The sequence below is a fragment of the Colletotrichum gloeosporioides genome, assembly GCF_011800055.1.
Source record: "Colletotrichum gloeosporioides strain Lc1 chromosome Unknown consensus_13, whole genome shotgun sequence".
NCBI lineage: Eukaryota > Fungi > Ascomycota > Sordariomycetes > Glomerellales > Glomerellaceae > Colletotrichum > Colletotrichum gloeosporioides.
This window is the reverse complement of record NW_025544658.1, coordinates 597,545-610,037: the sequence shown is the minus strand read 5'-3', so window position 1 is coordinate 610,037 and position 12,493 is coordinate 597,545. Positions and strand designations below refer to the sequence as shown.

Below are 12,493 nucleotides of genomic sequence, written 5' to 3'. Positions count from 1 at the left end.
TGTGACATGCAAAGAGGTTACACAGTCATTCGATCTGTCGGTTGGTCGCATACGGGAAAAGGCAATCCTGCTTCTCAAGGTCATCAGTTGAAGCTTCGTCTGGTCAATTGGTCTCATCGCCGTGTGGTTTCGGAGCGTCAGTGCACTCGGGAATCAGGCCCAGCAAGGTAGAACGCTTAACCTAAGCTGTTGAACTTTTATCTCAATTGTCTTTTGCTACTGGCTAGGCAAGAGGGTAGAGTTGTTTCTGTTTTGTTCTTCCTTTTTCGTTTTTTCTTTTTCACTTTTGACCTTGCTGCGCTCCATTCCACCTTTTTGGCTGATGCCTCTCTTGCGGACACTTTGACGGGTTGGATGTTGCTTTGACGCTGAGGAACACCGAGGACTTCCCCATACATACCGTGAGGTCTAACCACACCATCTCGGTCCTCAAGTTGTGTCGGGTATGCATACACTTTCAGCAACTGTCAGTGTGCCGTGTCAGTGAGAAAGTCAGTGTAAAGTGAGTCCATGTCCGGCCAGCTTTGGATGGTATATAATACCGCAATTTGTCCCAAATCCTCCGTGACAGCTCTTCATTCTCTTCATCATCCGTACACGAATTTCTTGATTTCAACATTTTCTGACTTCCGCTTCTTCACTTCACATGACTACTTTGCCGAGCTTCGTTAACATCAACAAGATGTCTGAATTTTCTGTTCCCCGTTCTGAACTTCTCTCTAGCGCCCAGCTCACAGAGCTTAGACGCGAGGCCAAGGATCGCTACTACATACAACACATTTGCGACCTTTCTATCAACGATGTCGACCTCGAAGACTTTGTTAATGACTACGTCGAGGCTCACTACAGAGCGATGGCCAAGGCTGCAATAGCACCAGTCGCTTCTGACGCCTCGACGAAGACGGAGTCCAAGTTTAGACGTCTTCTGCGCCGTATCAGTGGTAAGCAGACATTGGGGAGTGACTAGATGTCTTCCATTCACTAACACTGCGAAGGTGCGCAACTCCGGCCGGCCCCTGCGATTTGACGGGCATCCGAGACTCAGTTGACCTGAGGATTCTCCATGAACCTCCTTTGACAAGAATGTACGGCGACAAGGGTACCAGACATTCCAAAGCCATGAAGCAGGTTCCCTTCTTAAACAACTACACCTTAAACAACACTACCTTGACGGTACACGACTTGACGACTTACGGCCTGCGTTCCATGATCTACGACTTATGATTTACGATCTCTAATTTACGACTTATGACTTACGACTCACGATTTATGACTTACAACTTACGAATCACGATGCACGAGTCCACGCAAGGTTTCTCAGGACCGGTCTCACGACTCATCAACACAAAACAGAGCTCACTACACAACAACAAATTCATGACTCTGGTCTAGGAGACACTCTCATTAATGAAAGGATAAAAGGCTGCCTTCATGAGCCAGTCAGGAGCTGCGCAAACATGAGGGTGGCCTGAAGAAAGGCTCGGCCTAGGAGCTAATGGGATTATGAGATAATGGCATGATGAAATTATGATCAAGTATCAATCAGACCCTGATGGTCTGACAATCAACACTCTTGGGCACGTCTGATTCAAGTCGTTCTCTCTGGGAGATGCGACTGCTGGCTACAAGATCGACATTGCCGTGGAGGGAGGGGATGAGCTGCGCCCGTTGGTAGATGCGGCACATAGACTAGAAATTCCAAGTAATTAATACCCCTCCAATCAATGAGCCTTAGTTCATTATGCCGAATATCGAATGAAATAAAGTCAATTCGTCTCATGATGTATCAAACCAAAAATTGTCGCCGTCGTGATGCACCTACTGGAGGACCCCGGCTCAGTGCCCCGCTATTTGCATGTGATGTCACTCCCACACGCCACCACGCGTAAAGCGATTGCACCCACACGCGACGCGACCTCAACGCCGCACAGGGACTAGACGGCATGCACATCGCGGGCTGACATCTCCTGCGCACCCAAGAACTCGTCGAACATACCCGGACGATTGACTATCCGGCATAGATTCGCCGTTTCGTGACGACGACGCCCAACATGCCAGCGCAAACTCGCTCCGGCGGCCGGGCTCCTGCTGCCCCTCCCGACCGAGTCTACAAGTCCAGCAAACCACTCAAGCAGGCCAAGCTCCCCCATCGAAAGACCGAAGTCCGCACCTACAGCGCCCGCAAGCCGACCGCGCGAGTCACCAGTCATAAGCAAAAGACGTTGACCCAAATGTACGAGTCTACGCGCTCCTCGCCTGTGCATCTCGACTTGTCAGATGACGAGGAAGAGCCCGCGCCCAAGAAGAAGAGGAGAAAGACGATGGGGGATGAACCAACCCCGAGTTCATCTTTCCACACGCAGACATTAACGCAGATGTCGCGGAGGTCGTCGGAGAAATCACCCGAGGAGGAGGAAGACATTTGGCAGTTCCAGCCGTCCGACGACGAGGTTGAGAAGCCGGTCCTCCCTTCAGCAAACGACAAGGAGAACGTTCTCCCTGTAAAGAAACCTACAAGCAGGCAGCCATCCGTCGTGCCGCAGACCCCAACCAACAAGCGGACTGTTTTAGAGATTCCTTCATCGCAAGGCAGCCCGCTTACACCGATGCTGGCTAGGTACAGCCCGGCCCCGAAGAGGTCTCCCTTGAAGGACAAGTCTACAAATACGAATACGCCCATCAAACTCACAGGATCTGTGAAACGCCCGCGGACTCTCGAGATTCAAGACTCATACGCGACAGTCGGCAGCCAGAGCCCAAGTCAGCGGTCGTCACCCCGCCGGCCACTACAACCTGCCAAGAACGTCCGCTTCATCACGCCACATCCCACGGCCAGTCTGGTGCCCGTGGAAGAGGAAGAGACCGAAGATGAGGAGAATGAGGAGAACGCGCGTGAGATCAGTCCATCCCCTCGAAGGCCGCCCAGATCACCTCTGCGTGAGATTGCGGATTCCGAGGATGAGTCAGATGCGCTCGACATCTTGGACGAGGAGGCCGAGGGGTACGATGCCGTCGGCGAAGAAACTCAGTTCCAAATGGATGAGCTTCTCACCTCATCGGAAAAGGAAGCCACCAGGGAACTCTCCCCTGCAGAGGAAGGTGACTCGGATAAGGAAAACGTCACCCCTGCTGCCAGCGAGGAAGAGGAAGAAGCTACGGTGATTCTATCTAAGCCATTCGTTCTACCAAAGCTTCACCATACGAACTCGGCGGAGTCGGATCGCAGGGATACAGTGGAAGTCATCACTTCTTCACCAGAGCCGACCCGGAGCAGTGGCTCCAGTGCCCCCAAAGCATCTGACGAGACGGTCGAAGAGTCCATCTGTGAGACCCCAACCAGAAGCCAAAAGACGCCCAAGGCCAAGAAGACGGGCAAAGCTCCGGAGGAGACACCAAAGACGCCGCACACACAAGGCCTCGAGAGTCAACGAATCTCCCTGGACACAATTCGCTCCATGGCTCCTCAGACGGACAGATCTGACATCTTCATCTCAATACACCCAGAACACATGGACAACATTGTGGCGGGCACCAAAAATCACGAGTTCCGCGCCTACAAGATATCAGGCACCGTCTCGCGCATGTGGTTGTACATCACCAAGCCGGTTGCCGAGTTGAGGTACATGGCTTGTATCGGCGAGGCACAGGCGCCTGGCGAGATTGACGACGACGGCATCGGCAACGCAGAGTTCAACCAGCGCAAGTTGCCCGGCGCCAAGTTCGCCTACCAGCTGCATGAAGTGTACGAACTGAACGATCCAGTCTCGCTGCACGAGATGCAGGAGCAGGGATGGCTCAACGGGCCGCCGCAGAAGTACAACTTCGTCCCGCCAGCAGTCGTTGGTCATCTGATGGCCAACCTGCGGTGCTCGCTGTTTGGCGGCGAGGATGAAGAGACGCAGGAAGATGAAGAGATTGTTTCTCAGCCAGAGATTGGCAGAAGGGAGACATCCCGGACGTCAGCCGATCTCACAGTGTCTCAGGAGCTGGCGGAGCAGATCCGAAGCGACATTGAGCACTCGAACGTACATTCATCCGAGGCAGATATACTGGTCCCGGCGAGCCAGACGCCAACTCGCAGCCGGAGGGCGTTTGGCACAGAGCTCTTTCCCAAGCCCGCACTCCCTCCGACGCCTATTAGCCGGCCACCAAACCCCACGCCTCGACGCGCTATTCGGCCCTCCCAAGCAACCACCGTAAGCCAGGCGTCTAGTCCTTCACAGTCACCTCTCAGATCTGTCCCGCGCCCGGCTCAAGCGGGTTCCAGCATGCCGATATTCATCGATGACGAGGACGACAGCCCCATCCGGCTGCCGCTGGGGACCATCCAGCTGGATTCGTCCCAGCTTCTGACCAAGAGCCAGATGCTGCCGGACAGCTTGCTGATGGAGGAGGAGAGGGAAGAAATTGTGTACGATTCGGAGCAGGATGACGAACTTTGAGAGATTAATCATTTGTAACTTGCGGTGACGGGATTGCTTCAGCGATGGAGTTGTATTGTTGGCTTATATGGCACTGGACAGGGTCGGGAAGGTAATGGACATTACGGTAAAGGTACCTTCGCGGGATAGGATTCATGGACTTGCTTCACTTTCAACTATCTTTCTTTCTGCATATCTTCTCCAGAGTGCATCAACCCAGCCTGACTTGCCGCCACATCCTTAAACACTCCTGTAAGTCCATGCTCAACGACCCCTCCGCGGCGGCCCCGACGTCCTTAATCACCGCAACCAGCAAACTCGCCAGCGCAAAGCTCTTCAGGCTCTCCCGCAGCGTCTCGAGATCCGACTTGCGCAAGCCGCCGTTCTCGGCCCATGCCTTCCATTGGTCAAGCATTTTGCTCATCTCGCTGGCAAACTCGCCATCCAGAATCATCCGATGCAAGAGCCCTGCGGCAACGGCTCGCAAGGAACCGCTAATCGGGTCCGAGGAGACCAGGCCATGCTGCTGGAGCCAGCGGAGGTTGTGCGACGCGACGAGCGCGGCGTCCCATTTCGGAGACTGGATCGCCTCGTGGGTGCGGGTTTCCCGGCGTTGCGTGTCGAGACGCATGCGATCCCGGACTGTGGAGGCTGTTAGCGCTGCTCACGGGGCTGGCAAGGGCAACTTACGATCGTCCAGTCGCTGCTCGTTCTCCATGCGCATGCGGTCCCGCGCGGCGTGCTCTCGGTCGGCCTGGCTCATGCGCGACTCCGCTGCCATGGCGTTGCGCTGCTCGCGCATGCGGCGGCTCATCAGGTCAAGGTGATGCCTCGAGTCGTCATGCTTTGAGGCCCATTCTGGCGTCTGCGAGTCGTCGACAATGCCTAGCAGCTCCAACACGCCGCACGGTACGGAAGAGCCGCGGGCGAAGGCGAGGATGTCGTCTGGAATGCGGTAGTTCCACAGGATCGTCGAGCTCGAGGTGCCGTAGGCCGTGGCGGCGCTGGCGAACCAGACGCCCGTGGAGGAACCGGGGCGGACGCGGACGTGCTCGATGTAGAGGCTGGTGGTCGGGTGGTCGTCGTCCTCAGGGATGGCGCTGATGAGGCCGTGGCTGGAGATTTTGCAGGCTATGGGTTTGTGCGCGTTGGTTGCGACGGCGCGGGAGATGGAGTCAAGCGAGGAGGTGTAAGACGGTGCCTTTTTGGTATCTCCGGTGTCGTCTTTGGTTTCGGTGTCCCTCTCTTCTGTGATGGTGTCTTCAGAGATCTCGTTTGACTCGGCTACTGGAGCGGGTGGCAGGCGAACCCAGTACGGAGGGAGGGATTCGTGGCTCCTGGTCGTCCAGTGGGAAGACCAGCTTAACGAGAGGGAGAGATGGCCATCTGAATCGTTCAAGGACGCAATGGCGAGGGCTTTCTCTTGGTCGTCGGGACTCTTCATGAGGGTGCAACCCACCGGAGTCCATAGGCCATTGCTTCGCAATAACCTCCAGCCGTGAGGGTCCGGGACGGCACCGAGATCAAGGAGATAGCATATCAACTCGTCGAAACTTACATCGACCTGGGGCTGGCAGAGCTGGTCTGCGTACTCCACCCGCTGGGTCTTGAGGCCGATGGTATTGGTGCGCCAGTTGAACACCGTCCAGCTACCACCGGGGATGGAAGACGGATGCCGCGCGAGCGACCAGTACTCTTCGCGGTTGTCGAAGCGGTCCCACGGCGTGACGGCGTAGCGTGGCAGGTCAACTTCAATTACACGGTTCACGACATCTGAGCGAGTGAGTGCTGTTAGCCGGGCGTGGCGGAGCATGCGCAGGATACGTGAGCGGGCGGCGAGCGTCGCTACGGTGTTGTAGAGGATAGGCAGCACGCCAAGCACTGCCAGAGGCACACCGATGTAGGTGATGATGTCTGCGGAGGAGGTGCCGGAGTCGGACATGGTGCCGGGTGGGGCCGTGGTCCGGAAGGTGCACGGAGTCGGATGAAGGACCGACGACAATGGAATTCGTATGTTTTCTTGGCGAGGCTCGCGATTTAAACAAAGTCGTCGAGCGATCGATTTGGTCTTGGAAAATGCATACCCCTGAACGATCAATTCAGCCGCAGCAGCTTTCGGGAAGCCATTAGCGACGGCGTTGCCCGACCTTGCCTCTTTGGTTTAGGCATTTGGCGCCTGGAGTTTGCACCATTGTCACATAGGCAAATTGTCCTGGCTATGCCTAGATGCATAATTACTACGTCGTGTTGGATGTCCTGGCAACGTCTGCTAGCCTGGAAATGAAGGTATACAGACCTGACATAATGATTCCTTGCATTTATGTCTATCCCTCAAGAAATCGGAACTCATTCGAGGATGCACTGGTCTTGTTCGGGCTTAGGGGCTGTACGTTGAAGAGAGCAAATGAGAATGCAAGCCCACCTAGTAAACTCGCTTCTGCTGCATGTGTGTGGTACAGTTCATCTGCCTCACTGCTCATTGGCTTGCTCTGATTTTCTTGGCTATGGGTCTGGCACACCCCGCGATGATGCCGATTCTGCACAATGCGAAGGGTACCTGACAACGGCCACCTGCTGCCTGATACTGCCATCTATATAGTCGGAGGGGAAGACGAGAACATCAAAAGCGAGTATGTTCATGAGACTGCTGTCTGGTGGTGAAGAAGCTGACCACGGGTGAACGGCTCCTCAGGAGACAGATACCCTTGCCATATTATTCGCAGCGCTGCGATGCATTCTGGCACATCGCATCACCACGTCTCACAGTCATCTGGCGCATACATGTCCTTGGCTCGACTTTCGACGCAGCACCGATAGACGAAGGCAGTGGCTTGCAAGATCGCAGCATCTCGTTGAATAAACTATCGGATCCGTGTCTACTTTCCACTTAGCACTGGCCCGTCTCTGCTCAATATCTCACTGCAACCCGTCATTCAAGCCACCAAGCTGTCAACACAGTCCGTTCCGTTCATATCGTCAACATGTCAGATCCACTGGACTATAGTGTCGCCTTGATTTGCGCCATCGCCACGACATTTGTTGCCGCCCGCGCCTTTCTTGAAGAGACACACGAACCACCTGTGGCGGTCGCGCGGAACGATAATAACAGTTACGTGTTAGGCAGGATTGGTAGGCATAATGTTGTTGTTGCTACATTACCTGAAGGTGAATATGGCACGACATCAGCTGCAGGCGTCGCCCGGGACACGCTTCATAGCTTCCCAAGCATCAGGGTCTGCCTGATGGTCGGCATTGGGGGTGGTGCGCCCAGTGCGAAGCACGACATCCGTCTCGGCGACGTCGTCGTCGGCAACAGAGGTGTTTCTAAATACGACTTTCGCAAATCCATGCAGGAACAGACCTTTGTCGAGACGGGCTTTCTGAATCTCCCGCCAATACCACTACTTACTGCTACTAGCACACTCGAAGCCACGTACGCGTTGGAAGGCCATCAGCTAGACGACAACATCAAAGACGTAATTAAAACATACCCGCGGCTACGGAAGACGTACTCACGCCCATCTGCAAGCAGCGATAGGCTATATAAACCATCCGTCTCTCACATTGGATCTGGTGAGCCCTGTAGGGAAGTGTGTGGAGACGATGTATCGCTTCTGGAGCTACGCAGCGAACGAAAGGAAGACGAAGACAATCCAGCAATTCACTATGGGAGGATCGGCTCCTCAAATCAGCTGATTAATGACGCATTCTTCCGGGACCAACTTGCATCGAAGAGGGACTTACTATGTTTCGAAATGGAAGCGGCTGATCTCATGAATCACTTTCCGTGTTTAGTTATTCACGGAATATGCGACTACGCAGACTCCCACAAGAACGGAGAGTGGCATGGTTATGCCGCTATGGCGGCTGCTGCGTATGCGAAGGACCTTCTTTGCCAAATCCCATCCAGCAGAATCGAGACAGAAAGGAGAATCACAGATATAATTGGCAAAGGTATGTGCTCTCCTATTTTCTCAACAATGCACAACTAAATGGTTAAGTGGTCGAAATTTCAAATCACAACAAGTCTGTTATGAGCGAAATCAAGGTCGCGAAGAGGTCAATACTTCAAGACATCCGAGTTCAAGCTTGGCTCTCGCCCTCTGACACGTCTACCAACCGACTTCGTGCAAGAAAAGTCCGGCACCAAGGAACAGGGAAATGGTTTCTGGAAAACACTGTTTTTATGGAGTGGACGACTGGAGTACGCCAACATTTGTGGCTTCACGGGATTCCAGGGAGTGGTAAAACCGTTCTTAGCACCGCGATCCTCGATCATGTATCGCAGATACATGATCATGTTGCACTGAATTTCTTCTTCGACTTCAGCGATACAAGCAAGACACACATAGACACAATGTATCGGTCTCTCGCATTTCAATTGTACCAGCAGCAGGAAGCATCAAGACCGGTCGTCGATGCACTTTTTGCGCCACACGATAACGGATGGAAGCAGGCAGAAACAGAAAAACTCTCCAAGTGCTTGCTGGCCATGCTACAGGCTTCGGGGAAAGTTTACATCATACTCGATGCTCTGGACGAATGCGTCAACCAGACCGAGCTACTCGAATGGATACAGGGTCTTGTGTCCAATCCTCACTTTCATAATGTTCAACTCTTTGCCACTAGCCGGCCAGAAGAGGAGTTGGAACGCGGCATTCGTAAATGCATCAGCGAACATAACTGCATTTCATTTGACAAGAATCTCTTAAACGAGAACATTGGGCCCTACATTAGCAGCAGACTGGAGCAAAGCTAGACTTTCAAAAGATGGGCGTCAACCCCTGAAATACTGGAAAAGATCTGGTACGAAGTCGAACGAAAATCAGACCGAATGTGAGTCTCACCATGAAATGATGTACGATGTAGCACTGACCATGGTCGTAGGTTTAGGCTAGCTGCGTGTCAGTTGGATGACCTGGAACAAAGCCTCACCCTGGAGGAGTTGAATTCGAGACTGGATGATCTACCACGGGACCTGTCCGCCATGTACGACCGCATGATTTTGAATATTCCACCCGAGTTCAAAAGTGACGCCTTTTGTCTCTTAAGGTTCCTCATTCATGCCGGACGACCTGTGACGTTCATAGAGACAGTCGACCATGTATCTACACAGGCCGAAAATAGCCAGGTTGATGATGTTCATCGTCGACTTCTCGTGGATGACAACATGTCCTCTTACTGCCCAGGTCTGGTATCAATTACCGAGGAGTCGCGAGACGGAAAGGTTACAAAACAGGTCCAATTCGCCCACCTTTCAGTCGAGGAGTACCTGATGTCTAAAAGCGAGTTTCAACCTGCACCGACTGCTGTCAGAGTAGCCTTCACCGAAAGCTACGGCTCTTCTACTGTGGCTAGCCAGTTGTTCAGCAAAGAAGCTGTCTCTACGAAGCCGCCGTCTCTTGAGGAGAACATAAATGTGACCGAGGATCACGCAACAAGGCAGATGGCCAAGACTTTGCACAGTCACAAGCAGATCGAGAGTTCCTGTGATGACACTAACGATGATGTTAGATCCCTGATTTCGGGACTTGAAGACATTCAGTCGCAGGATGAAGCAAACCCCACTCGCTGGGAAGTCAAAGGAGCTGCAGTCAACTACCTGGCTGATATGTTGACCAAATATCCCAACCTTGGGCCGTTATACGAAGAAGCTTTCAAGAGTTTAGATGATGCGCGCTTTGTTCGGAACCACGGACGTTTGCTGAGGAGATACTATATCTCGCTGCTCTTACAATCCCCGAGCCAAAAACAGCGTATAGCTGTTGACTTCCTCAGACCAAGGTCCCATAGGACTCTCATTTCCAGAAAGATCCTCGATAACACGGGGATGGAGATAGTTCCTGTGACCCTGCCTCAAGATAATGAGCGGAACTTGATCTTGGAGCGGTTTCTAAACAAAGTTGAAACTCACTCAGTCATTCAGACGCCTGTAGCGCCAAATTTTGATGAAGGGAATGAGACTGAAAGCTCTGAGGAGGATGACGAAGAAGATTTCCACCAAGGTCTTGCGTTCGTTGATCTTGAGGATGCCAAAAGCTATTTCGTTTCTGGAACGCCGCTGATGCAATTCGAAACCGAGTTTCGGGACTTTCTTCATCCTCCCCGCAAAAGCGCTATAGACACACAAGAGGAGACGCAGAGTCAAGTAAACAAAGAGACAGAGCAGGGGGTGAATGCTGAGCCGGGTGGATGGTCACACAACATCGTCTGTTTGAAGAACAGACTATCTTCCCGGCTTTACGATACGTGTTATCCGCCAAAGCTAGGGTATCAAAGAGTTTGGTACATATGTGTAAGTGGCTAGTTTCCATGGTCTCCCTCATCGTTTCTCACAGCATCGAAGCAAGACTCACAAGACATTGCAGGAATGTGGCGACCGCATGTTTCTAGACGTCAAAGAGCTCAGCCCGGGTGGGATCCAGCGATTCCGGCAACGCTTCGCGAAAGATGGACTTGCCAGGCTGCTCGGCGCCAGCTATGCGATGACAGATCAAGACGCGACAGCGGGTGACGATTCTCGAAGCGGTATTTCTGCCCCTCCTCCTGCGCTGCTTCGATCGGAGAGAGGCCAATCTACCTCATCTACCCAGAGCCCTGGACTGAGCAATTCTCCATCAGGAAGAGGGCCGTCAACACCGGTAAACGACACGTCTGGATCTGAGGAAGTGGCGTTGCCTCCAGGACAACAACACAATCCTCAGTACTTGCTGCTGTGCGTCAACGAAAAGAGCCTGCCAGTGCTGGATCACATTGATTGCGGTTCTTTTGCCAATGATCAATACCTCTTCCAACAGATATCAGGAAGATATCGGACAATACGCGACGGATCAGCCTGGAGAATACCCTTGCTTTTCCCGCCGGTTATATGCACAACGGTGGGCAAAGCGACAGCGGTTCTTAGGCACAATGCTCCAAGCTGGTTGGAATGGATATTCCATTTCTTTCAAAAGCTGTCTGAGGCTAGTCTTTACAACATGGGCAAAGGCGACTACGTCCAGGTATATTAACAAACATCACTATGTTTTCCCGTGGAGCACTGGTGCTAACGACACGAAACGAAAAGTTCGAACTTGTTCCCATGGGAGATGAATCTAACAATCCACAACATTTCAAGTATGGGGAATATCCCCCAAATGTCGAAGTCGAAGGGAAAAGATATTTATATGATCCAGTGCCAATGGATGTCGCGATAGATGGGATCGACTTGCCGCATCTAACGCGACCTGATCGGCGGCACCGCACCAAGTACTGGGTCACAAGGTTTCCAAAAAAGCTTCGAGGCCGGTTAGAACGCGGCGAAGAAGACAGTGGCATTGTCGTCGGGTGGGGCATCCGGATTCACGAGCGCCTTAAATGGCACCTGGCTTTTTCCCTTCTTCTCGTAATGCTGTTGATTATCTGGGCGATCGTGGCCATTTATCTTGCATGCAAGTCTGACGACTCCTCGGGCTTCGGCTTGGGGGCTTTGCTTGCAGCATTTGCAGCAGTCTATCTGCCTCTACAGTATCAAACTTGGAAGGAGAAGCTTGGTTGAAACTGTCTTAGATCGGTCATTGTTGAGAAAACCACACGGGTCAATTCTTCTTCATCTGTTGGTTATAGTTTGTTAGGAAAAGAGTCATCTTCATACCTCCCTTTGACGCCGTTCTATCGTCGTCATCTTATGGATGGAGCACGCCCGAGTATCTGGTTCATCTCGCAGAAACCGAGACAAGCAGGCTACGTGCTCGATCACCGAGACAGCCAATGCCTCCCGACCGAGTGCAGAATTCCAGTTGAATTGCGGGGATGTCGCAGAAGATTATCCTCCGCAGCGCTCTATCCGGGGCGGTCGCATCTGCAAGTCGAATCACCGACATCCAGCGCAGATGCCTCTGCGCGTCGTCCGATGCCGGCAATTGACTTTTGAAGGATTCGATTGACGTCTGCCAAATGCCAAGGTGATCCCATCGTCGAACAAAAGTCTCGTTGGCGGTGTCCAATCCGAATCCTTCCAGCGCTCTCTCAGGCAATCCCGGCGAGAGTTCATCTCCCCCCTCATATTACTTGAGACGAACGCCCGGCATCGC

General features: G+C 52.9%; 6 protein-coding genes across 6 annotated transcripts; 5 read left to right on the top strand and 1 right to left on the bottom strand.

Moving 5' to 3' along the window:
• Positions 1-682: 682 nt before the first annotated feature.
• On the top strand, positions 683-1,027 carry GCG54_00002596 (uncharacterized protein; the record flags this gene model as incomplete). The annotated part of the gene is made up of 2 exons (XM_045402685.1): positions 683-941; positions 996-1,027. 2 exons carry the CDS (start codon positions 683-685, stop codon positions 1,025-1,027), a joined length of 291 nt encoding a protein of 96 aa, XP_045269303.1.
• A 1,024-nt stretch (positions 1,028-2,051) lies between these two features.
• Positions 2,052-4,442, top strand: GCG54_00002595 (uncharacterized protein; the record flags this gene model as incomplete). The annotated part of the gene is made up of 1 exon (XM_045402684.1): positions 2,052-4,442. The coding sequence occupies one exon, from the start codon at positions 2,052-2,054 to the stop codon at positions 4,440-4,442; it is 2,391 nt and encodes a 796-aa protein (XP_045269302.1).
• Positions 4,443-4,632: 190 nt separating this feature from the next.
• GCG54_00002594 (uncharacterized protein) lies at positions 4,633-6,363 on the bottom strand (the record flags this gene model as incomplete). Its single annotated transcript, XM_045402683.1, has 2 exons — positions 4,633-5,063; positions 5,112-6,363. The coding sequence occupies 2 exons, from the start codon at positions 6,361-6,363 to the stop codon at positions 4,633-4,635; spliced, it is 1,683 nt and encodes a 560-aa protein (XP_045269301.1).
• Positions 6,364-7,402: 1,039 nt separating this feature from the next.
• On the top strand, positions 7,403-9,180 carry GCG54_00002593 (uncharacterized protein; the record flags this gene model as incomplete). Its single annotated transcript, XM_045402682.1, has 2 exons — positions 7,403-8,375; positions 8,423-9,180. 2 exons carry the CDS (start codon positions 7,403-7,405, stop codon positions 9,178-9,180), a joined length of 1,731 nt encoding a protein of 576 aa, XP_045269300.1.
• An 11-nt stretch (positions 9,181-9,191) lies between these two features.
• Positions 9,192-11,085, top strand: GCG54_00002592 (uncharacterized protein; the record flags this gene model as incomplete). The annotated part of the gene is made up of 5 exons (XM_045402681.1): positions 9,192-9,197; positions 9,223-9,257; positions 9,309-10,716; positions 10,790-10,949; positions 11,015-11,085. 5 exons carry the CDS (start codon positions 9,192-9,194, stop codon positions 11,083-11,085), a joined length of 1,680 nt encoding a protein of 559 aa, XP_045269299.1.
• A 313-nt stretch (positions 11,086-11,398) lies between these two features.
• GCG54_00002591 (uncharacterized protein) lies at positions 11,399-11,958 on the top strand (the record flags this gene model as incomplete). The annotated part of the gene is made up of 2 exons (XM_045402680.1): positions 11,399-11,422; positions 11,488-11,958. The coding sequence occupies 2 exons, from the start codon at positions 11,399-11,401 to the stop codon at positions 11,956-11,958; spliced, it is 495 nt and encodes a 164-aa protein (XP_045269298.1).
• Between the last annotated feature and the right edge of the window lie 535 nt (positions 11,959-12,493).